The following is a 24,770-nucleotide window of genomic DNA, read 5'->3' on the forward strand; positions in this document are numbered from 1 at the left end:
GAGTCTCCAAACCCTGTACTACTCCTATGGAGTTTGAAAAAAGCAGATCTATGAATGACAACAGAAGTGTAAAGACAATAAAAAATTGTAAACACTAAGTTCTTTTGCATGTTAACTTGTGACAGAAATTATCCTCTGAAAATATTCCATAATTTAAGTTTCCAAAATGATCTAAAAGTGCAAAAATCTCTGGACTTTTCTTTCGAGTATTATTTCCTCCCCTTTCCTCTAAGAACAAACACAGCTTTGTATAACACAAACAAAACATAGCTTGAGGAGAGGAAATCATAAGCCTGCAACCATACCTAAGGAAGGAGATGATTTTCTCTCTATAGTGTAACACTTAGCACCCATTCTATTCAATTTAGCCATACAAACCCAAACACTCAAATCAACGATGCTCTGGAGTTTAAGTTAAGAGGATACTGTCTTTAATTAAGGGAAGAGTATTTTCACATTCTCAAAAACCTTTGACTCTCCAGTATTTACACAAATCAAATGGCTCTTATTTTCCAATTTGGAAAAACAATGTACTCAGACCTCAGAAATTCAGAAGAGGAAAATGTGAAGAAAAGGGAATGACTTCACTAAAAACAAACAAAACCCACTGCAAAAATCACCATGGAGCTCAGTCTGCATTTCTGTTCTGCCTGTACTCCCTTCACTCCTATGTGTGTAACTCACAAAGATCAATATATTTTCCTGTAGTGCAAAAAGCATGCTTGCTTGCAGTCTCAACTGGCTTACACTTCAATTCCACTTCAGTAGTCACTGTAATTTGAAGATCAGGTTGGTTCAAAATGGCATATTTTCTTTAAAGTTTGGATTTACACCATGTCCAAATTGATTTGTGTGTGCTTTGTGTGTGTCCTACTAATATGCCAGAATGAAATTTACCTCCCAAGCCCCTTGAAAAATTTTACTATTACTCTCTGGTGACCCAAGGTGCACTTTGGTAATACAAGCAGAGGTTAAAGGTCTCACATCCTACTTCATCTTCTCCTCCTCTTCAGTTAACTAAGAGTTAAGGTTCATGGGAGCACCTCAGGTTTGGTAGTAAAGGACAAGAGCAATTAGCTGTGGAAGGGTACAGAGGACCGTCAGCGTTTACTTCTCTTACAGAAACTCCAGCTTCATACCAAAAGCAGTGCAGTACCTACTACATCCATTTTTTTTTCCAATGCAAGCTGTAAATTCAACAATAAGGAATTTCTTTGGATTTCTTCTTGGATGAAAGAACAAGCAGACAACATGACAAAGCATCAAACTAGAGATGAACAGAAATAAGGCCCAGCATAAACGGTAGAGTGAGCTAGTAATCTTCAAAAGTTTTTGAATCAGGTATGATTTCAAGCAAAGATGGAGATGGAAACAAAGGACTACTGAATTCAAACAGTCTTCAAGTGAGAGGCCTGGGTCTTTATTTCTTTGTTATAATTAAATAGGACATTATTCTGAATAACTAATGAATATGTTAGCTATATGGTGCTACATATATTCAGTCTGTGACTGAGTCCATGTAATTTGAAAAATGACTAGATTAGTCCACCTCTGAAGTATGTATGACCAAATTGTTTAGTCCATTTAATGCTAAGATAACTCTCAACCAGATCTTAATAGCTTTTTCTTAATCAGAAAAGGACTGTCAGTGAAAGCTTCACAGCATTTTGGTAGATACTATCTCACCCTCCGAGCTACGATTCCAGCTGCTACACTGCTGCTTGAGACTGCAGGTTATTTCACACCAAAAGATTTACTTTCTCTATGTTTTGAAAGTGGCCCTATCTTGCTGGAGGAGGGAATAATCATCAGTACATAACAATTTCTTGATAGAATATTTGTGCACTGGGCAAAATGAAGGACACCGAGGAAGAAACTAACACATGGATTTGTGTACGTAATTTTCTCAGATCTGAGACTGTGTGCAACATGAGAAAAAGTGGCAAATTTTACATGCATGTGACCAAGTGAGGATTCCACATGCTACCAACTGCATCTCATCAGTGACCACTCAGAAAACAAGCACAGGAGTCTTAGCATCTTGATTTTACAAGGCAAATAAAAATCAGACAAATTATTAACTAGCTCTGGTAACAAAAGAACCAACAAAGGGATGCAGCCATGAAACTTCTGGGTAATTTCTTAGTTTAAATTACGAGTAAGATTTTTGGGTCTGCAATTCTTAGATGTGGGATAAATTCAAAGAAACTGCAGCTTAACAATTCCCATGGAAAGTGTTTTTCTGGAGACAAATGATTTTCACTGGGTTTAGTAACTTTCAGAGTAGTCTATTCAGGAGTGAATGAAAGTAAGGAAGCGTTTTTCATAAGCACTCTCCTCCTAAATTCTAGGAGAGCCAAAATGAGTGGCTATCCAATGGACAATTTTACATTGATGCTACTGATAAAGTATACTATGTGTGGTTTAGGATCAAGCACTATGTTTTCAGTACTGAGCAACAGGGTCCCATTACTGCCTTTTCCAGAGTTCACTGCCAGTTTTACCAGATCTCCTTACTTTTAGGAAAAATAATGATTAGAGTAGAATTTCACTAACAGAGTGGAAGAGGATGACAATAAATAAATGCTGTAAGGGAAGGGGGGGGGGGAAGAATTCTTAAAGCCCATACAATATTACACTTAAGACAAGATACAGCAAAAGCTTAAAAGCAAGCACAAAATTGTACTATCTGCTGTCGTGACAAGCAAGGCAGGACCTGTAGAGTTACCCAAAACATCCAGTTGAAGGCACTGCAGAAAGAAACCCTCTCTCTTGCACAGCTCTAGCTTTCTACAGTTTATCTTCGCCCTATTCAGCATCACTATCTTTTCCTTTGAGAGGATTTTCCTTCTGGGAACATTCCATTTCTATGTCCTTTATCCATTCCCTATTTTCTTCTGCCCACAACACATCAATAATAGTGAAAGATGACCTCACATGTCTACTAACATGCACCTGACTCTACATCACAACAGATGCTTCAACATTTTCAACACAAAACTATTTTTGTCTCTAGCTTTTCCAAGTCTAAACGCAAACTTTGAGTTTGTAAGAGATCCAAGTGTGTTATCTGGAGAATGCTGGTTTCCTCCTTTCTTCCAGTGGTTTTCTTTCCCACAAAAAATTTTGATACGACTGAAAGGAGCATTCAGGAAGAGACAGATTAAATGCTTAATGAGTTTTCTTTCCTTCTTTCTGATCTTTAGTATTAAAATGCCCAGTAAGCCTGTATGCATGCTCAACCATCAGCTGACCTTTGGGTATTAGCAAGTTAATTCATACAAAAAAACCCCTGCATTCAAGTGCAGCAATTCCTTTCAAAATAAGTTTCACCTGTAAATTGTAAATAAATTAAAATACTATCTATACATGGCCACTAATTTAAGCATTTTTTTAAAAAATAATGCTTTCAATCTTCCATTTAGGAACATAGAGAAACCAGCTTTAATATGGTTAAATATCCCAACCATAGATTCTTACCACAACTTAAATTTGCAGCCTGCTATTAGGTTCATCATTTATTAAGGTCAAGATTAACATTTCAGAATTTTAAGGTTTTTTGAAACTGTCAGGTGTAAAGTAACAACTTCTCTGCAGAATGCTTTATACAAAGACAGATGTCAAAGCGTCAGCCTCCTGAAATTAAGTAAACTTTTTCAAATCTAAAATCTTTCTCACTGCTATTGATCTGCATTCTGTAGGTCCAGGTATTACGCTGAGGACATACACTGCTATTCAACTAATACTTGAGTTTGGAAAAAAACACGAGTGTTCATTCCAGAGTATTCCAAGTAAGTAACAAGCATTAAAAAGCTTAACCTCAGATTTCACAGAAAAAAAGCAAGCGGTACTATGAAACATCAAAAGAGGCATCTTCATTTTTGCATTTCTGATTTTACTTTTTATTTACTTCCATGAAAAAACAAACTTTTACTTTTTTTAAAAAAAACCACAGTAAACTCTCTCATCTGTACCCAAGTTATAAAGAATAAAAGTAACCCTTTATTTCACTCTGAACACTATTCTGGGTTTGGTAAATAACCTTCATGACGTTCAGTTTGCTTACAGAATTTATAATTTTATATTGAACTACCATTTAGATGCCCAAGAGCTGCCTTTGTTCCTTACATTGTGGTTGGCAAAACTAACATGCTTGAAACACAGGAAAACCTGCATAGGAAGTAGTCTATGTTCAAAGTATAAAACACTAGTTTAGAAGTTCCTGACATTTCAAGCTCAAGATTTGAATTTAAGACTCTTCCTACTCATAGCAAACTTCCTGGAATTGTTTTCTCACTGTATTTTAAAAAAAAAAAAAATCATTACGTTTTCCAATACAAAACAACACTCAATTATTTCTTTAGTCTTCTCAAAAAGTTTTCAGTTTGAACACTTTCAGTGATGTGTTTTCTCAACAGTTGAGAGCAAGTACAGTAAATAGTTAGAGCAACACCTAATTTGACTATTCTGTTATGATCTTAAAAAAAGATAAATAATCAAATGCCTTTGAGAAATCTGCATGTCAGAATGTCTAACAAACCGGACAGGCCAAAGTAAAGAGAGCGAGCGCGTGCGCACGCTGCAGCATTGCAGAAGGTAAGGAAAGAAAGAATCAATTTTTTTCAAGTTCTCTATGGCTACTACACAAAACATTTCTTATTGGTGCTAGGAAGATAGAAAGGTATTTATTTTTAAAAAGGGTCTTATCTGTTTTTAATCAGGTTTGAATTAATGTTCTATAAGCACAGTCACTTTCATCTAGCCTAATTTTATTCTACACTTTAAAGCTTTACATGCAAGTTACAAGAGGCTAAACCACTAACTTGATCTAGCTCATGTTTTCAAGCATACGTGTTGTTTCATAAGTTTTAATGACTACTCTCAACAAAATACATTCATGTGGATAAATCAACTATTTCTAGAAACATGTTTCTAATCACCTCAAGACAGAGCATCTGTTGATTCTGCAGCTTTTGTTTTCTTTTAAGCAGAAGGAAATATAAAAGAACATATTGTTGAAGAAATTCATTTTTTGAATGTTGACTTCTCTCATCTCTCCTCACTTACTTTTTGCTATAGATTTGGGCTGCATATTTTTGTGAGTATGGCATCCTTTGTGTGTCAGTTTAACAAAAAATTTAGTTAGTTCCAAATGTTCATGAAATCTACATTATGCACGCATCTACCTTAGATATAAAATTGGTTTGTTCAATGTGTTATTTATTCCAATAAAAGTGATTTTTGCAGGAAAACTTGTCTGTTATTTTAAATTTAAAATTGCATTAGTGAAAGCACTATGTGACGACAAACAGATGGAATGTTTTCATTATTTACTGTCTATTGTTCCTTTGTAATTATTTTATAAAAAAGTTCCATAGTCATTCTTCATATTCGACAATTTTGTCTTCATGTTCACAAATATGAAAACATACATATTAGGCAGCATCTCCAGTAGTCCCATGCACATGACAATTTCAAGTTTTCTTCAGGGAACTTCACTTTAATAGATGCTGCAAAATCTGACAAACATGAAGCAAAACTTCCAGAGAGGTATGGAAGAACAGGAAAGCATACAAAGCAGCATCTTAAAAAAAAAAAAAAAAAATCGGATATTTTCCTGAGAAATGCTTGACTAATCCCTACATAGACAACTCAGCCTAAACTTGCTCTGTCTGGGATCTGACTGTACAGCTTTGCTTCCCCAAAATTCTGCCCATCGGACAGACTAACTATAAATACCTCAACAATTTCAGATTAGTTGAATTGTCAAGCTCTGGAAAACCTGTGGTTTGGGTTTTGTTGGGGCTTTTTTTTGGTTTTAAATTAAAAAACCGCATACTACGCATCCTGGTTTCTGTGACATTACCTTAAGGGCTTTTAATAATACAGAAGCCTTGTGACAAACTTGGAGTCAAGCAAAATTGTATTAATACTGAGAGATTCAAGTCTCACCTGTAGCTTTCACCTACTGTGACAATCTCCACTTCACTATCTGTTGAGGTAACATTTATTTCTTCATTAGCAGTAACCTGCGGAGTGGAGGATGCTTCAATCACCACAACATCTTCATCAATACTTCCTGAATAGGAAAAAGGAAGAAGAAAGTTTGTACACTTCCTCTATCTCAGGAGCTGTCAAAAGAGACTATTTTTTTCCTAGACTTAAAATAAATGCAGGTAGAGAATTTCATGGTATATGTCAAAACTGTAGATGCAACTGCCAAACACATGACCTAATTATTAAAGGTAACAATTCTGCTGTAAATACTGAAGTTAAAAAAGGAAGGAGACAGAAGATGGGGGGTTGGGAAGATACGCAAGCTTATATTCTACTGTGTATTAGAAGCAATTACCGTGAATTTTGTTAGCTGTAACACCAACAAAATTCAGTCATTTAATATAAAAACAAAATAAACTTTCAAACTAGCAAAGTAGTGGTGGTTTATTATCATTAATAGCTTTATTTTTTTTAATGTTTTTGTAGGTATTGAAGTCTCAAGGCTTAACAGTGGCAACAGAAGAAAAACGATCCACCAACTAATGTTAGTTATTTCTACAACAAAATGAAGATCACAAATCCATTGGTGTTTATAAATATCTTTACACCTACACTTTCAGTAGCATTCACAATCGTATATTAGACAGAGGAAGTTAAAATGAAATTATCAATAGTAAAAACAAAAACCAAAATCCCAAAAAATCAATTAGAGACAAGTTTTGATAGGAAACAATTTCCACTTCAGTAAGAATGATTAAAGTTCCAGCCCAATACCAAGACACATGGAAACACTTCTCTACAGCTGTAATACTGACAGTGACAACACTTAAATTGAGCTATGGATTATTCAGTACAGTAAAAACACTGAGCACAAAAGAACTTACTAAATAAACAAGCTAGGTAACTTAGAAATAGCAAACTACCATTTTGAGATTTGCAAATTTCTTTAAGACAAGTGCTCGAAGAATTTGGTCTCATTCATGTTAATACTTACATCCTGTATGGACTGATCATTCTCAGCTGCTCTACCCAAAGACAAAATGGGGCAGTTTATTTTTTTTTTCTCCCCCAAGTGTCAACATTTTTATATTTTGAAAAAAACAAGTTGCATTACTTATTTTCCAATGGCCTTTGTTTGTTTCCTGTCATACTTATCCCAGAAAGACCGGTGCCTGAAGCTGGAAAGAGCGATGCTTCCAAATACTGGTATTCACCAAATTTTCACAACTGGAAGTAATATGTGACAAAAGTGATTCTCAGAACTTGCATGAAAATTTTTGGAAAAACTGAAAATGTTATAGTGTCTAAAACACAAATTCACATGCTAAAATTGAAAATACAGAGAGGTCAATTACTCAAAGTGAAAGAAAGGCAGTTAAAGTCATCATTACATTAAAAAGAATGTAAATGTCATGCTTTTGATGTCTTGCAAATCGTGGGCAAAAAAGCAACAGCTTCCTTACACAAAACTGTCTTAGCTGCTGCTCAGACAAAACCAGCTAGCCAAGCAGCTGGTGAAAGGCCAGTTAGAAAAAACCCCCAAGTATTTTTCTCCTATGTCTGTGCTTCTAAACATGCACTTCTCTGAATTACAGTAACTTTGAGAGCACTCTTAGGAGTCCACATGTCCTGAGGCTAAATATTTACTGAAATTTATGACAGGTGCAAAAGCAGGAAGATTTAGGCTTAAGTATGGTATCACTACTTCTGAAAATAAACAGCAGCTCCTTGAGGACAAAATCATATGCCATGTAACTCCAGTGTGCACCTCTACCTAAATTCTGACACAAGTTTATCTCATGAAAGCCAAAGAGAATTCTCAACTGAATATCTACACAATTTAGACACTCATCTTTGTCACGGTTTGAGAGTTCCATTTTCCTTAACCCTTTTTTAAGCAAATCTTTAGTTCAAGATGTGATTTTACAGACTACACATAAGTCAGACTGTAGAAACCATCAGGACTGTTACTGCATGAACAGGTTTTATGATTTCCAAAATAATAAAGAATAATCTTTAGGAAAATAGTCAAAATTGTTATAAGTAGGATATAGCGTAGATACAGTTCAACCATATGCTATTTCCTACTGCTCATGCTTTCTAATAGCGTCCTCCCAAGTCAAAAAAAACCACCTGATTGGGTTTTCATCCCATGAAGTGCTTTCCTGTCCAAGGAGCAAATAATACACACCTTCTTCAAAATGAAGCAGAAAAACAACTCCTCTAAATTACATAAATATTTGTAAGGCATTGAGTAAGATTATATTGCTAGGAAAAAAACCTATGAATATAAGTTATGATCATACACAACTTTGTACCCTCTTTTAAATAAAAGTAGCTTTCAAGTGAGTTCTATTAGAAACACACCAAGGGGAAAAGTACATGTATGTGAACTCTGCAGCAGTTTAGAGAACAGCACCTACAAATTAGGCAATCAGCCAATGCAAACTGGTTTTATTGTTCAGATAAATGTTAATGAAAAGTCAGCTGAATAGCAAAACTTCAGTAACATAGGCAACACTGAAGTAACATTCATAATCCTCATCAAGTAGCTCTTCCATAGTCAGACACTAGCCTTACAGTCGGTAGTACTAAGTGGTATGAAAATCCAATCTTTCGTTGTCAACAGGATTTACTCTTTCTTCTTTGCCTCTTCTCATACATTACAAGGAAGAGAATAGAGTTTTTGAAACATCAACAACAAAACCACACCAGTTTATTCTGATTTAGACAAGATCCTACAAAGCAGACCAAAGTGTAGTGTTAAAACAAAGAGAAGTCTCTGAAATAATCTGTCAAAATGAGGTCTCAGAAGACAGCCTCCTTGACAGGCTGACAGGAATGTGCCTGCAGCACATGAGCAGCAACACAGCTATCAAGGAGAGCTCCCTGAAACTTCAGCAAGCCCATACATATGGGATAAATCCCTAACATTAGAGTATTTCATTTACAAGACAATTAAGAATTAAAACTGTACCAATACTAAAGAACTAGTGAAATCTAAGATGTCTTTTTGAATGTTCTGTAGTATCAAAGCTGAAAAAAAAAGTTCTCTGCCAAATGTGCTTAAAATTCAAGTCTGCTATTTTGAACTGCTCTAAGCCTAATCCTAACAAAGCCATGATGTTTTGCAGTTCCATATAACGTAACTTTGCAGGTTAAGTTAGTGTCTGAAAGTGAACTTTACTGGTATGTCAGTCAGAAGAGTTCAAGATGGTTGACCTGAATTTTAAGAGTGCACAAACCTATAAAGCAGAGGGAAACTTTCTTTAGTGAGATGACTGACATGCAGAAATTTAAAAAAAAAAAAAGATTTTCAGAGGTTTTGCTATTATTGTTGCTAAAAATATTTGCTCAAGAGAATTTTGAGGCACTCGCGTGCCTCAAATATTTACAACATATGTAAAACTCTTAGGAGCCACCTGGTGAATCCAAGGCCACATGTTAGCAGTAAACAGCTGAACATATCTTTAAGGTGTCTACATCTTTAGATCTACGTGGGAATATACTTGGTATATATACACATCTGTAAAGTAAATTTCTTAAGAAGGGCATAAACCCAATAACATTTCAGTAAATCTCAGTTCTAATGTAACATACAATTTACAAAACATGCCAACAGCCAAGAAAAAACCCACAACACAATAAACAAAGAATCCAAATCCAGAAAAACACCACACGACAAACTACTTGCACATCTTTCACAGTATTACTTTTTACCCTATGGTCCACTACACAGGATATTTTTATATAGTCCACCATGACAAGGTATACTTCATTTATTTACTTTTTGCATGAACCAGTCACTGTCCAGTCATCTTCTGTCTGGAATGAACTTCAAGCAAATTTGACCTTACAGTATAAATATGAATACTTTACTCATCAATGTATCATCTAAATGACTGACCCTGCAAAAGAACAGCTAAATCTGTTTAATCAGAGCGTTGCTATACTAATTCTATACTCCTTGAAAGTAATCTCCCTTCAAGAAGAGTCATTGGACTGTTGGCAGCAAAATAGTTATGCAGATCTATGAGAGATATTTTGTACTACTTTCAACATAATACCTATGGCTATAAAACAAACAGAAAATTATGCTCCTGCAGGCATACACTACTTCTCTCTGCCATCTCCTGAATAACAAAACGCAGCAAGTAAATTATACTCTAGTTATTTGTGACTAAATTAGCCTTTGGGCTACCACTGAAAGACTCATTCTACATTTTATGAGCTGGTTAAAACCAAAACTTCTACTGAAAATTACAGCAAGATTTTTCTTCCCCCACATCCACAAATAATATTTGACAGCGCATACAAGCCACCAAATTTTAGTTTTCAAGTTTGGCATATCCCATCAATTCAGACCCATCAACAACAGTTAGTAATTAGGTTTTGCACATGACTAATAATCAGTAATAGTCAGCAACTTCTTTACAGAAGCTTCTCCCTTCTCTTTTGAGAGCCTGTTTTATGATAGAAACCTAGTGCTCAGCCAGCTTAGGGGAAGGGATAAACTACACTGGCTTGAATTCAAATTTGAACATGCTCAAAAATAATAATCATCCCTTAAAAAACCAAACCACTCCCTTCTCCAGGCCCTACATCACAAAGACAGCAAATCTGTCAGATTAAAGTACTTTATTAAGCAGAAAATAACTTTTAATATAATACCACATAGTCCAATATTTAGATGAGTAAATGAGGATATCTTTTCCCCAGAATGTTGAAAGATTATTTCAGAACCGTAACTGCTACGTGCTGTTGATAGACCACATGTAGTTCTGGGAAGCAAGTTTTAGAAACAAATACTTTAATAATCCAGAAGTTACAAGCAAGAGACTAAGGTTTGCACAGTATAATGTATATAATATATACAATTATATGCTGTGTATTATATATATAATTTTACTATTACTTAACTGTGAAAGATGATGATTGATTCATCTCTGAGTTATGCCATCATCAACACAAGCACCCCACCAAGGACATAAACAACACTGGTATAATATCCAAATTTATGTTTGGCTGACTGTTGTCCTTCCTGGAAGGTATTTTACATCTATTTTGCAATTAACATGGGGTTTAACTAGTTTAAATATTACATGTAAGACAGTGAAGGAGTCTTACAATGCACAATTTCAAATGAGACAGTATGACCTAGCCATAAGAGAAAACAGAAAAGGCTTAAAATAAGCAGTCAAGTTCCATTGACAGAGATGACTTTGAGTTCCAAGCTTTCACTGGATCAGACCAAGGGCCCGCTGAGCCCCCCAGTCTCTCTGCCAGCTGCAGCTATCAAAACTATGCGGTCAGAGTAGAAAATCCAGGCTACAATCTTTAACTGAAACCTCTCACACCACCCAGCATGCACAACAATATTATAGATGTCAGAGAGCACTTTCTTGTCTATTCACTGCTCACAGACAGCTGTCACTAAGTGCATCTAATCCCTTTTTGAACTTTGCTGGTACTATGTGGGGTGACTTCAAGATAATTACCTGGACATTAATTCAGCTTGAAATGGATAAAATAATAATATCCCACTAGTGTTAACGAGTACTCCCTTCTTCAACTTTCAAACTACTTGAACTACACATGACTGGTACCCCCTGCTAATACAGCTAGCATAACTAACGCCATTTTATGAGGCAAGCAGCCATCCTCTGTGATTGAGTGGGTCACATATTCGTTCCCTTTCCCCTCATTCTCAGGCTCTGAAGGTCCCGTGAAACAAGTAGACAAACCAAACAGATTTAGTCTTCCCCTCCCTATCAGTCTCAAGATTCCTGGGCACCAAGACAATTACTCCCTTCGTTGCCAGCCTTGAAGGTGCCAGGCACCCAGCCAACCAGGTGTTGTTGATGTCCCCCATCACAGAACAGGGAAGCCTAACAACACACAGAGCACTGTCTATAAAATCAAGCAGTTACAAGCCCTAAGTTGGAACTTGGACCAGCTGCTAATGGACAGTGAGAACCATGACAGTGGCCAGGGACACCCCCACCATTGTCTGCTTCCTCTGAGGACTGACTTGTATTCTTTTATATGATTTTTGAGTCTAGATTATGATTGTTATATTGATACAGCAAACCACATATCAAGATTTCATCTGATCTGCAGAGGGTCCAGGTGATTAGAAATTATAAGTTGTATTATAAATTCTGTATTACACTACTTATAGATTGTATTATATTGATTCTGCTTGTACAAATCCATTCTAATCAGGAATTCTGTGCTATACTAATCATAATACCCTGCTAGAAAAATAAAGCTTTAACTGTAACTATGATTTAGTGCCATCATCATTCTGCCAAGGATCCCTAAAAAAACCTGCCTGTACCCTTAGTGTCAGGTGACACTAAGTTTAGAAGACGACACATTTTCTGTACCCAAGACTTATTTGGAATATACTTTCCAATACTTGTGCATGATGGAAGAAATTTTCAAAACCAGACAAATTTCTTCGGAGACTGCACACTGGTGAAAAAGACAGTCAACAACCAGAATTTAGGGGATCTTGTCCAGCTGTGAGCCATGCTAATATGGGCTAATCCAAAACTCTACTGACTGTTCTTAACCAAGCACGTAAATCTTACTCCCATCAGCAATGCTACAGCAAGCCATTCTAGAAGTAGCACCTTTTCAGCACAGAAAGCTGCAGCAGCTACAGGGAAGTGAATTTCATGCTAACTTTTATTACTGTAGCTATTTAAAGCTCCAATTCACAGCAGATAGATATAGCAACAATGGTTAATGACTGCTGATCACAAAGCCAGGTACTTCTTTCCTCAATGCTTCCCAGTTCTTCCTCAACTCCCCTCTAGCAGGGGGCACGGCAGCAAGTGTATGTATTCACTTCCTTGTCCACTAACACTACTGAGCTAAAAGCTCTGAATTACAAGCTGCATCAGTTACAGTGAGAAAAGGAGTGCATGCTGTAGTTTTAGGAAGGATTAAGTAACTGAAAAATAATCAACTCTAACAACAGGCTCATTTCCACTTACTACATATTTATCTTGAACATGTTAAAATAATCTGAACATGAAATGGTATATGTTTAACGGCCTCTGGCTTTTAAAATATTGCATGTCTATATTCCACATTTTTGGAAGACAGACAACAAATATGTTACAGGAATCAAGAGGATGGTAGTAAATAAACTCAGTCTTATCATTCTAAGCAGCTCTGAACAAAAACTGGAACAGCATCTCATCAGCACTACATTCTAAGGAAAGAGGCAAGGCCCGTCTAGCACTAGCTGCTCAAAAATATAAAGTCACATGGCAGACCCTGAAGGAATTTTACATGCTATTAGGTGAACAAATTACGACAATGCAAAATTCTACCCAGTTTTTTTTTTATAACAACAGTTTCCCATTTACCAAGGTTCAGCTTCACTGCCAAATCAGAATATGTGAGGCTAAAAACTTGCTCCAATTTTAGCTTTTGCTAGATTTCCCTCCACAGATTTGTCATCTCCAAAAGGTACCCACAAGCCCTTTAAATCTAAGCTGAAAACCAAGTACCTATACAAGCATATCAGAAAATTTGCATTACAACATTACAGAGATCCAATTACAGAAAAAGTTGAAATGTTGCCACCTTGACAAGGAAAGTCAAAAGAGGATTATCTCTCTAGGTATGCATACAGGTACTCCAAAGGTTAGAGAAAAGTTTGAGCTAAATAAAACAAAGAATCAAAATTTACGTTTCACAGCAAAAATGTTGCTGCTTGCAGTCATTTTAACTGTAAGACCAGTATTACGATTAAAACCAACTGATCAACATTCAGATTAGAATATATACCCATGAAAGCACTTCAACTGTAACTGTATTGTTAAAATACACATAGTTGTTTTTATATTGTCCTTATGCCCCCAACTCTCCTCCATCTCCTGAATGAGCTTCATCTGGTCATCTCAGATTTAATGAGGACAACTGCCTTTTATGGCAAACAGCTGGCAAAATAATATAATCTATTCCCAGGTGGCAGGATTTTGTAATTGTTCAATACTCTCCCACTCCCAAAGCACAAAGTTCCACCAGAAGAATAGCTGAAACCCTGATAGAAAAGAAAAAGGAGGAAAAACTCTATATAGTGTTGTCTGGGGTTTTTTTGGTAACAGTTTTGTAAAAGGTTTTGTTAAAAAACAAACAAACAAACAAAAAGCCCACACACACCTCCATCCATGTAATTTTCCCAAAATGGCCAAGTTAGTTTTATTAACTACAAGAACTAGCCTACCAAATAGTTACTTGGGTAAAAAGATCTGTTACTTTAATTTCTCACAATAATAAGAAATGAACATTTTCCAGAACAGTAATTAAATTTACCGGTTCTTTAAATGCACTGTATCTTTAGATAAACATCAACATTCAAAGCAAAAAAATATTTTGTGACATATCCTTAATACAAATTGCTATTAAGAAGGCTACAAGACTAATAACATCACTTTGATGTCTGCTTATTAAAAATTCAGTTATTACCTTATCTTTTTAAATTGTATTTTCTTTTCTGATTGTTATTATTCTCCTTTAAGTCTATCCTCTAGTACTTTTGCATATATGCTGCAGGCCTCGTTCTTAGCATAAGTTCTTTGTCCCTCCGTATATTCTGTAATTTCAGCAGATGCATATGTAACCTTCACGTGCCAATCTAAAGCAAAAAAATTCTTCCCTAATGTTAACAGACTAGTAGCATCACTAGCAATACAACCCTTTCCTCACATAGAAACACCATCATGCTTGCTCACTATACAGAGAAGTTGCACAGCTATTTTTCCAGCTGGCCACAGTTCTATCCCAATTAACTCAATAATTAGAAATGCCTTATATAAAAGCAACAGAAAGTGTTAATCACACTTTTACCTTACTAAAAATAGGACACTTTTATACAGGAAGTCTGCTCAACTTCCCATTTTATCTGCAATGTAAATAAAATGCTCAAAACCTTCGCATCAATACATATTTCCACTGGAAAAAACCAACATACTCTAAGCCAGAATTACTTCTCAGCTCACTGTGTTATTCCTGAAGTACAGCCACCATAATACATATTCTTTGAAGCATACCTTATTTCAATTACAACTGATGTCAGTATTTTAATTTAAAATTAACTTAGGCAGAGCTAACTGATTTTTCATTCATAACATGAGAATAAACATAATTTCATAAATGAATTGTGTGCTCTTCCAGAGTATAAAAGTTAAGCCACTGGACAGTGCACTTCCTTTTCCACATAACTAGATGAAACAAATTTCAAGTTTCAGTCTTCCTACAATCAAAATAACATCACACTAAATTATCAGAAGTTACCTGAACAACTTCAATATTCACTGAACATTACAACAATTTTTAAAGAGGTCTCTCTCCAAAAGGATTCTTTTGAAATGCCTATGGAAAGCCTCACTATGGAAATACTTGTTCTACACTTCAAAGGAAATAAAAGCCCAGAAGTGGTATTAATTGAATTTGTGTTAAAAAAGGGCAGTAGGTTTTAACAGTTCAAGTAGACTAAAAAAAAATTAATTGAAAATTCTCTCTTTAAATACATTTATCATGGTTAGAACTAGATAGTTGCCTAAGAAGCCATAACCTACATTTTCTCATCCATATACCAGTTTCCCTATTGCATGGTGCTCTGGCTGGAAAGAGTTGTTAAAGGTCCTACATAGTTTTACAGTTATATGAAACTCCATCCTCTCTGAAAACAAGAAGAAACTATTAACTTGGAAACAGAAGTATTAACATAGTACATTCCCAAGTTGTTTTTTAATATGAATGTATGCATATCCCCATACATTAAATATTTACAAATCATACCCTTCAATATGCATGCCAAATGTAACCTCTTTAGGCTTAAAAAATTAGGTTTTTGTCCCCACAAATATGCATGAAGATAATTAAGGCTGTGCAATAATTCTTCTGTTTCAGAGTTATTTATGCAGCCCTAGCACTGCATAGGACTTTTGCATTACAAATTTTACTTCTTGTATTTAAATAGTACATTAAAGAACACCACACAAATTATTTCCTGCTACAATGGATAACAAGCAATAATCTAGTCTTTAGTACTCTGGTTCTGCTCAACCTTAAATCCTGCCCTAACATGAACACATTTAAAAAAAAAAAAAAAAACAAAAAAAAACAAAACCAACAAACAAACCCTGTCCTTTATTTTCAGTTATTTTTTCTTGGAGGAATGACCAGCAGCCTGAGATATGGTTTCACTTTCTAAAATACTTTTGCTGCTATGCAAAAAAACACAGTTCCACAGATTGCCACTATGCTGTGTTCTATGTATGTTCCCCATGCCCTCTAAAAAGCTGAAATGATAAACAGAAGGCACAACTACAACATTGTGAACATCACTGGTTCCAGTCTTCGGACTGCCTTTCACTTGGCAAATTTAATATGAAAGAAAGTTCACGACAATTGGTAGATAGCAAAAAAAAAAGAAAAAAAACCAACCCCAAAACCCGCAACAAAACACTCATGCCCAACCAAAAAACTCAAAAAGACCCCCCCCAAAAAAACCCCACTCCAAATATTCAAGTATGCACTCAAATCCTGTGTCAAGACATACTAGAGAAACTTCTGTGTAAACCAACTGTAAGAGTACTGCCTTGAGTTTATCTAGGTGAAACATTCAATGTATATATACACAACACTTTGCTTCTACAACTTCAGGCCTTAAAATTTTCTCTTCTTTGAATACTAAACCAACCTTCAACCGAATCCTATTTCAGGCTCTTATCACAATGAACAAACTTTTATTCTCATCTCCCCCCCTCCCACTTTTTTTTTTTTTTTGGTCAAGCGCAGTTAATTGTGTATTAGCAGATATTTCTACATTCTGAAAACAGAACTGTTATTCCACCAATCAGTTAACAATGCTATAATAGCTAAATTTTTTAATACAATTCAACAGCTTAAAAAAAAAGAGTAATTCCACAGTGTGTGACTAATCAGATTCAGCAACCTTCCAGTATGTTGTCTAGAAACCATTAACTTTATCTTTTCCATTAAAGTTAAAAACTCTAGATTTGTTGTAATTTTACTGGAAGCTCTGAAAGTATTTTACCATCAAGAATTTATGGTGTAATGTTCACATTACTTGTAGTAAGTCTATTTGTAGTATAACTTCTATAAAAACACAAAACCAACCGCTTGAAAGCGCTTATTTAAAAATATATGAATGAACTTTCATCATGTACAATAAGTACCACCTCAGAAATTTAGTTTTACCTGAAGGAACAGCTGTACTGTTCTGGTGGTTTTCACCAGGTGACACAAATAAGTCTTCCTCCCCTTCAGTAGATGAACTGGAAGAAGATTCACTACTGAGATCATTCTCACTGGAACTGCTAGAGCTGGGCAGTAAAGCATACTTTCTTCGAGCTAACACTTCCCGCTTTTTCCTCTGCATTAAAATTCGTTCTTTTTGGTTCTGTGTCCGCTGTGATGAACTTGTTTTCACAAATCTCTTCCTATATGGAAGTCTCCTTAAAGAACTGCTGTGAAAACAGGGCCTTTTCATTAATAATCCAGGTACAGAGTCTGCCTCAGTCCGAGGCCACTTTTGTGACCTTGCACTATGAGTTCTACTTGTAGTATTCAACACTGCCTGAGGGTGTCTTACAGGAGCATCTTTTTCTTCATCAGATGTTACTGTGTCAGAGTCTCCAAAATGTAGGCTAGATGAAGGCGAAGAGATACAGTCACTAAAAGAAGAATCATTGTCTTCACTCTGCGTTTCTAGATGCTGTCTTAATCCTAAGATTCCCTGGTTTTCTTTATCAGGACAATTTTGAGTATATGAAGGACCAGCCTGCTGGCTCTTGCGTTTTTTTCGCACCACAATACTTTTGTCTTGGTCTGTACGATTGCCATTCATGTCCTTTTGCTTTTGAGAATCACCACATAAATGAGAGAACTCATTCCCTACTTTACTGGCAATCATCTCAACTTCTGCAGTGAAGCTTTTGGCTGCTCCAATAGGCTCAGGGTTCAAGAGGATCCCCTTCAGACTCTCCTGTCTCTTTGGTGCATCAGAAGGAACTTCACTCTTCATATCCGCTTTTAGAGTATAAACTATATTACATTCAGGAGTCCATTTAGACATGGAAAGTTTTAAGAAAGGCCTAGAAATAAAAATAGATATGCATCAAGAAGAAGCAGCAGCATTAGATTTTTTGAGAGCAAAACTAAGAGAAATGCCATTTACTGCTAAGACTAACCCCTCCCAGTGAGAAAAGCAAAACAGCAGTAACTGAAATACAACTGTTTCATAATATTAACAATACTTCTTGACAATGTAATTTTCAATTAAGACAGAACTCTTACAACTTGCATTGAAGGGAAGTTCTTATAGTCAGTGAAAACATTATCACTTTCACAGGGCAAGTATCGATGTACGTCACCTGCAAAATGTATGGACAATGTTTTACTGATGCTTAAACATGGAAGTTTTACAGACTATGGCTTATAGAAGTTACCCAAGTTTCAGCTAAACAGATCCAACACCCATCAACTAAACTGCATGCTTAAATAAGGCCTACGTCTTCCCCTATAGCTGTATCTATGGATAGTAAATACCTTGAACACGACACATGGCACAGTATGGTGACAACTGAGCTACAAAATTCAATTACTTAGAATTCATGGTTCTTTTCTGACATGAAAATGACTAAAACAAGAGAGATTTTGAACCTTATTATTTTGGGGTAAAGTAATAGAAATCCTTTCTTTTAAAAAAAAAAAAAAATCACACATTAATAGTATAGTGTACAAAGCTATTTTCTGTCCATGTACTTTTGACTCTATCTTGTGACAGAAACTGAGCAAATCTTATCACATGTTCCCTTAATAGTGGTACCAGGGAGTTTCCCTTCATTGTCAAAGTATTAGGCTGTCAACGTACAACAATGCAACATGAGCCTCAAAGATAATTTCAGAGAAAGCCTTTTGTACTAGAAGGCTACTGAGACACAACGGCAACAGTAACCTCAGTAATATATTCACCTTCAGCCTGCTTCATCTGGCATCTCTGACTTCTGTTTAAATTCCCAAAAGGAAGTGACAACAGAATTTGGTTCCCACTGTGATAACCACCGAAACACTCTTTATTGTAACGAATATCACTTTTTTGAGCCTCAGATAACTGCTTCAGTGGTACAAGTCCTGAATGTCAAGTGCTCCCTCTTTTCTCCCTTCCTCACCACCTGTCTGAAGGAACATCTCCTATGCTCTTCTAGAAGAAATATTTATGCACTGAACCAGAATGTAGAGCTGACCGATCTGAAAAACAAATTTCCCAACCAGATCGGACACCAATCCAATTCATCGCATAAGCACACAAACAGCTATACCTGGCTTACAGCAGGTTGTGCTGAACTGCCAGTTGGCTGCTTAAGAAAAATACCTGCAACTCTACCTTAGGTAGAAATGAGGCTCCTTAGGCAGCACAGCTGGAATACGCATGAAGCCACGAAAAAAGTCCAAGGTAGCAACAGCAGATCTATGGCAGGTTAAGTAGCATTGCCTACTCAGGCCTGTAATCTTCTGCCTGAACCTTCAAATTCTTCAAAATGCTAACACGTTCTTATATCTGGTGCTAATATTGAAAGCTCTTGTTTATTTTGTCATAGAATGACTCAATACAAATTGAGGCTACAGAACAAAGGCAAACAAACATTTCTAAGATTGTTTCATAAACTGATGCTTTCAGGAGCAGCTGTGAGCTAGTTGTTCCTAACAGACCCTGAAGAATGACATCTCATTTTGCAACAGGTATATAAATTGATGCACTATCCCAGGCAGCCTGTATTCTCTTCATAGCCATAAGCAACTAATTTAATTCTTCAAGTGATGTAATTGGAACAGAAGTTTTGCATAAGGCATATATGCTGCAGTACTAACATCTAAACAAGCCATAAGTTCACCGGATCTTTCCAGAGATCAAGAATCTTGTAGATCCTAGAATCCCAGCTGAAAACATCCATTTGAATGTCCTAACTGGGCATCCTACAAACATTTATAACAATTACCGTTAATGTGAGGCCTGTACCCTGTGGTAACTAAGAACGTGTTGCTGTTTTCTACTGGAATTACAGCAGATAGGTATGTTTTACATCAGTAAGTCAAAAGCTAACTGCATGCAAGTTGGACTAAACTTCTCGTCAGCAGGACAGGTTCTTATTTTCACTTCATCAAAGCAAAATTCACAGTAGGAGTTATTTATTATTTTCAAGTGTTAAACGGAAGACTTGCATCCTGGACAATATATATTTTTTTAATTGTAATAAGTTTTAGTGGAATGCCCCATATAAGGCTACCCCCTTCTCTAGGACTGAAAAAAGTTGCAAAATTGGAAAAAAACTTGGACTAAACATTAAGAGTGTAAAAAATCTAGATTAGAAACAAAGAAACCTCTATTAAAGCTGTGGAATTCTGATATCTACCCTTCTCTGCTCCTGAGGAAAACATCAGCACTCTCATGCTCCTTCCTATGCACGTACCTGTCCTCACATACATGCACCAGCTTTCTTCGGAAAAAATTAAGACCGAGACTTCCATTTTTTAAAGTTTCTAACAAGGAGAGGAAACCAAAATTCAAACCTGTTACAAGCACACAGAGAATAAGCAGTACCTAGTCTTTTTCTCATCCTCACAAGGTCACCTTTAAGGCAGTATTTTTGGTCTGTTATTTATGCACCACTGTTTTACAAAAATGCAAGTCTTTTCCACAGTCCAAAAGCAAGCTAGGCCCTCCCACAATAACCCCATATTTCATCACAAGTTTTTTTAGAAAAAACACAAAATATTTTGAGTTTAAAAAGAATAAAATTATTCAGAGAGCTTATTATCTTTGAATGCAGTCATAACTTACCATCACATACTACACCTATACACAATGGTTTCCTGTCTTTTTAACATGATTAAGGGGACAATTTTATTTAATTCTGAAGTTTTCTTAAGAAACAAAAATCCAAACATTTTCTCATTATGTGAGCACAATCAGGGGCTGGTTTACAAAGGACTCGGTTCTACTTACGGGAGTCTCATCCCCCACTCCCGCCTGCCTCCCCTGCCCCCCACCTCTGTTTTATTCTTAAACTCTTGTGTGGAAATCTCTATCAGTATTAAAGTTCTGCATACTGAATGTGATTATCTTTGTATAAGCTCTGTTTACTTTAGTATAGAGGCCATTGTGCTGAAATACAGATAGAGCTATATTAAGTTAGAGCAAAAAAAAAAAAAAAAAAAGCAAGAAAGTTTACACTTTGAGAAATCTCAAACTACCGTAAGATGACAAAAACCTTACAGCACCACACAGTGAAAACTAGTGCACGTGAAACACTATTTACTAGCTTAGTTTTATTCCAAAATATTCTAGGTATAGTAGCCAGTTAACTCAGATTCAAACATTTTGTATATTTGCACTCCTACAACCATGGAAAAGTCTGCAGTAACTCAACTAAGTAACCAATAACTCTTCATTTTTGCTAACCAATACAGAACCTGACAGACTGCTTACTCATGGGAGAGCCGCTGGCTCCCAATTAAAAATTACACAACAACTTAAACATAAGTATATTTTTTAAGTGAATGGCAGCAATCAACAATGACAAATAATCCATTCCTTCATGATTTACAAATGCTCTTACAGACCTTTGAACAAAAGATTTGACCAAAAAAGACAGATCCTAGAAGAGCTTCCCATTTAACTAGATTCCAATCCATTTTAAGTATTTTCAGTGGTTAGACATCAGAAATACCCATGCTACATACAAGTCGAATGCTTTTACACAGAAGACAAAGTTTAAGAGTGACTACAAAAATATTATACAAACAATTAAGACTCATTAGAATGAGATCATCTGCTGTTAAACATTTAGAAGATCCTACAAAATCTCCCTCTAATTAAAGTACGCCTCAGCAGCTTTTTCAAAAAGCAGCAAGATGCAGTAAGCTCAATCAGCCTTAGCATTCCTCCTTCCTAATCAAAACATTTGCCTATTAACCTACAGAATCAAGACTTTGAGAGGAAAAATGGGGTGGTATCTTCTTTTAAGCCATTTTAAGACTCAAGGAAGAGCTGTTAAGACAGCTACCTGAAAACCGTAAATAGTTATTCTAAGTTCCCCTCTAAAGTGTATGACTTGATTCAGAATCGTGAACCATATATGACTTTTATCCATTCGTGCCACAAATTAAAGACCTTTGATATTAATCACACTAAGACATACAGCAGTGCAAGAAAATTCATACAAACTGGGAAAGTCCCTCAAAATTGCTAAGCCAAAAAACAAAGTCAAAGTTTGAGATCTTTAGAGCAGACAAGTTTATGATCACATATAAAAGCAGAAGACATTTGAGTTACAAGATGGAGCAAAATATTTTGTCATTAATTAATTCCATTACTAGCAATCAAAAAGTATGATAGCATTAAAGCACTCTAAAACGGTGAAATGATTCATCATACAGCATCAGCTCAATTTTTGCTGTAAACTTGGTTGATGAATGCATGTAATCTAATATATCATTACTTTGAAAATGTATTTCCAGTTACGTTCTAAAAGATAGTCAATTCCCTTCACCATCAAGAAACAATATCCTTTTTAGGTGTCAAAAAGCACCTTGATCAATTCTCTCAAGCTTGGCTACAGTAAGTACACAGTGCTCTGACACACGACCAGCCAACCACGTTGCAGAAAATGACTCTCTTAAGCACGTGCTTCTTACGTAACCCCAAATTACTGGTCTCTGTCTTGTTAGTGCAATAAACACACCTAAACCCAGCTAGCCAAACAGTTTATTCAGCAAATACCTAGACTTCTAGCCAACTTGATGAAAAACAGTGAACAAAAAGGCTTCATTTACAAAGCAGTTAGTAGTCTATTTCCTCATTTTCCCCATCAATTTCCTGCTCCTCTCTCATTACACACACAATCATTTCCCCTTGTCTGATATACTCTCCACCACTCAGGCCCTAAAAGCACTTAAAGGCAATTCGGGTATCCAGTAGGGTTGAGCCTAGAGGCCAGTGCAGACAACAGTTCTTCCTGATATGACAGCTCTCAAGACTACCAAGAGCTTGCAAAACATATTGTCGTCATGACCTCAGAATGAACACAGCAATTCCACTTCCATAAAAATCCCGTGCTATCTTAGACCATTTATGTACCCAAGTGCCCATATATAGAATTATACCAGGAAAGAGAATATTTAAGGTTGTCTCAGAAAGGAAGTTTCTATCAGTTGCATTTGTAGTTCCTTTATTTAGTCATCTCATTTTCTTTGCATATGTTCTCTGAACTCATTATTAACTTTTAAAATTAATTCCCTTCCCTAATATGTGACTTTGATCAGATTTTACTTTTAACATTATTTTTACTCTGAAAAGCTAATACTGGTACTGTCATCTTCATGAGGAAACCTCACTGCTGAGGTCAGATATGCACAAAGAAATCTTATGTTGTCTATACTGCTCCTACGAAAGTACTTTTTTTGAACTGGCAAACATGGCTATTGAGAGCTCAAAGAATGGACCAGTGAATGAAAGTATCACACGAGCTGTATTTTGGAACACCAACAATCATTTCTTTCCTCTCATTAAAAAGATATATTTTTACTCTTTCGGCAAGGCTCTTCCACCAGATGAATCAAGATACCGAGAAACAGCATAATGAAAAAGCTTATAATATTCATACAAGACCTTCAGCAAAAGTGAGATAACCTAAGTACTACTACTACCCTTTCTAAAGGGCAGAGCGCCAAATAAGACTGAGTCATGCATGACCCTGATGCAATGGAGGTTGACAAAGGACTTGGAGCCATTTGAGAAGCTGCACCCCCAATACAATCCCATGAAGATCAAATCTCAGTGCTATCATGCCCTGCTCCACCAAAAATAAAGAATTCACTGAGCAGTTCACAAAAAAAAATAAAAATCCTGTTAGCCTAAAAGGGGCAGTCATGCCCTATTAATTTCATTCCTATCAAGCAGGGACAAGCTGTACAATGCAAAGTGGCAAGAACACAAACCTCCAATATTCAGTTCCATTACCAGCACAACAACTGCAATCAGATTTTGAAACTTCATTGCATTGTTCTTCATTTTTGGTTGTTGTTCATTTTCACCGCTTCATGAGACAAACAGTGCTCTTTTACAGCTTGTTTTAACTACTAAATTTTAGCATACTATATATTGGCCTTCTAATCTTTGCTGGAAAATAAAGCAATTGACAGTTAAAGATGTATGCATCTTTATAAAACAGCAACAAATCAGAATGTAATCAGAAACGCTATTATTTTTGCTTTGATATTCTATAGCACCAAACACATCTTTATTCACAGGACAACATGAAATATCATTACAAACTACTCTCAATTTCCTTTGTTTTATGCAGTCACAATGATGACAGATACTCTGATTTTTTGAATGACAAAATCACCTCAGAATTCTCTGAGCAGAATACTTATCTTTTGCCCTTCAGAAAGGTAGAGTATTTCAGAATAACATGCACGTGATTAGTTACTAACTGCACAACAATGTTCTGGAGACGGTTCTTGCCTATTGTCTCCCAAAGACACTCAGAAGGGTGCTACAGTTACATGAGCCACAGCAATGCAGGCAGGCTTACTCACTCCTTGCAGCCAATTCTAGGAACCCTCACTGGCTTGAGGATCTACTCTTAAAGTGAAACAATGTTATTCAAGTACAGTACTACTCTTTGCAAAGCCATCTCAAAGATAAGTCAAACCACAGT

At 36.0% G+C, this 24,770-nt stretch overlaps 1 protein-coding gene across 1 annotated transcript in view; it reads right to left on the minus strand.

Annotated features, from left to right (window-relative positions):
• The window catches only part of RNF111 (ring finger protein 111), a 50,745-nt gene that overhangs the window by 21,653 nt on the left and 4,322 nt on the right, over nt 1–24,770 (minus strand). The window contains exons 3-4 of the mRNA XM_075765004.1: nt 17,245–18,140; nt 5,953–6,079 (exon numbers count right to left, since the gene is read on the minus strand). Coding sequence (XP_075621119.1) covers nt 5,953–6,079; nt 17,245–18,121 — 1,004 coding nt within the window. The 5' untranslated portion in view covers nt 18,122–18,140. The remainder of the gene's footprint in view (nt 1–5,952; nt 6,080–17,244; nt 18,141–24,770) is intronic.

The sequence above is a fragment of the Balearica regulorum genome, chromosome 12, assembly GCF_011004875.1.
Source record: "Balearica regulorum gibbericeps isolate bBalReg1 chromosome 12, bBalReg1.pri, whole genome shotgun sequence".
Lineage (NCBI taxonomy): Eukaryota > Metazoa > Chordata > Aves > Gruiformes > Gruidae > Balearica > Balearica regulorum.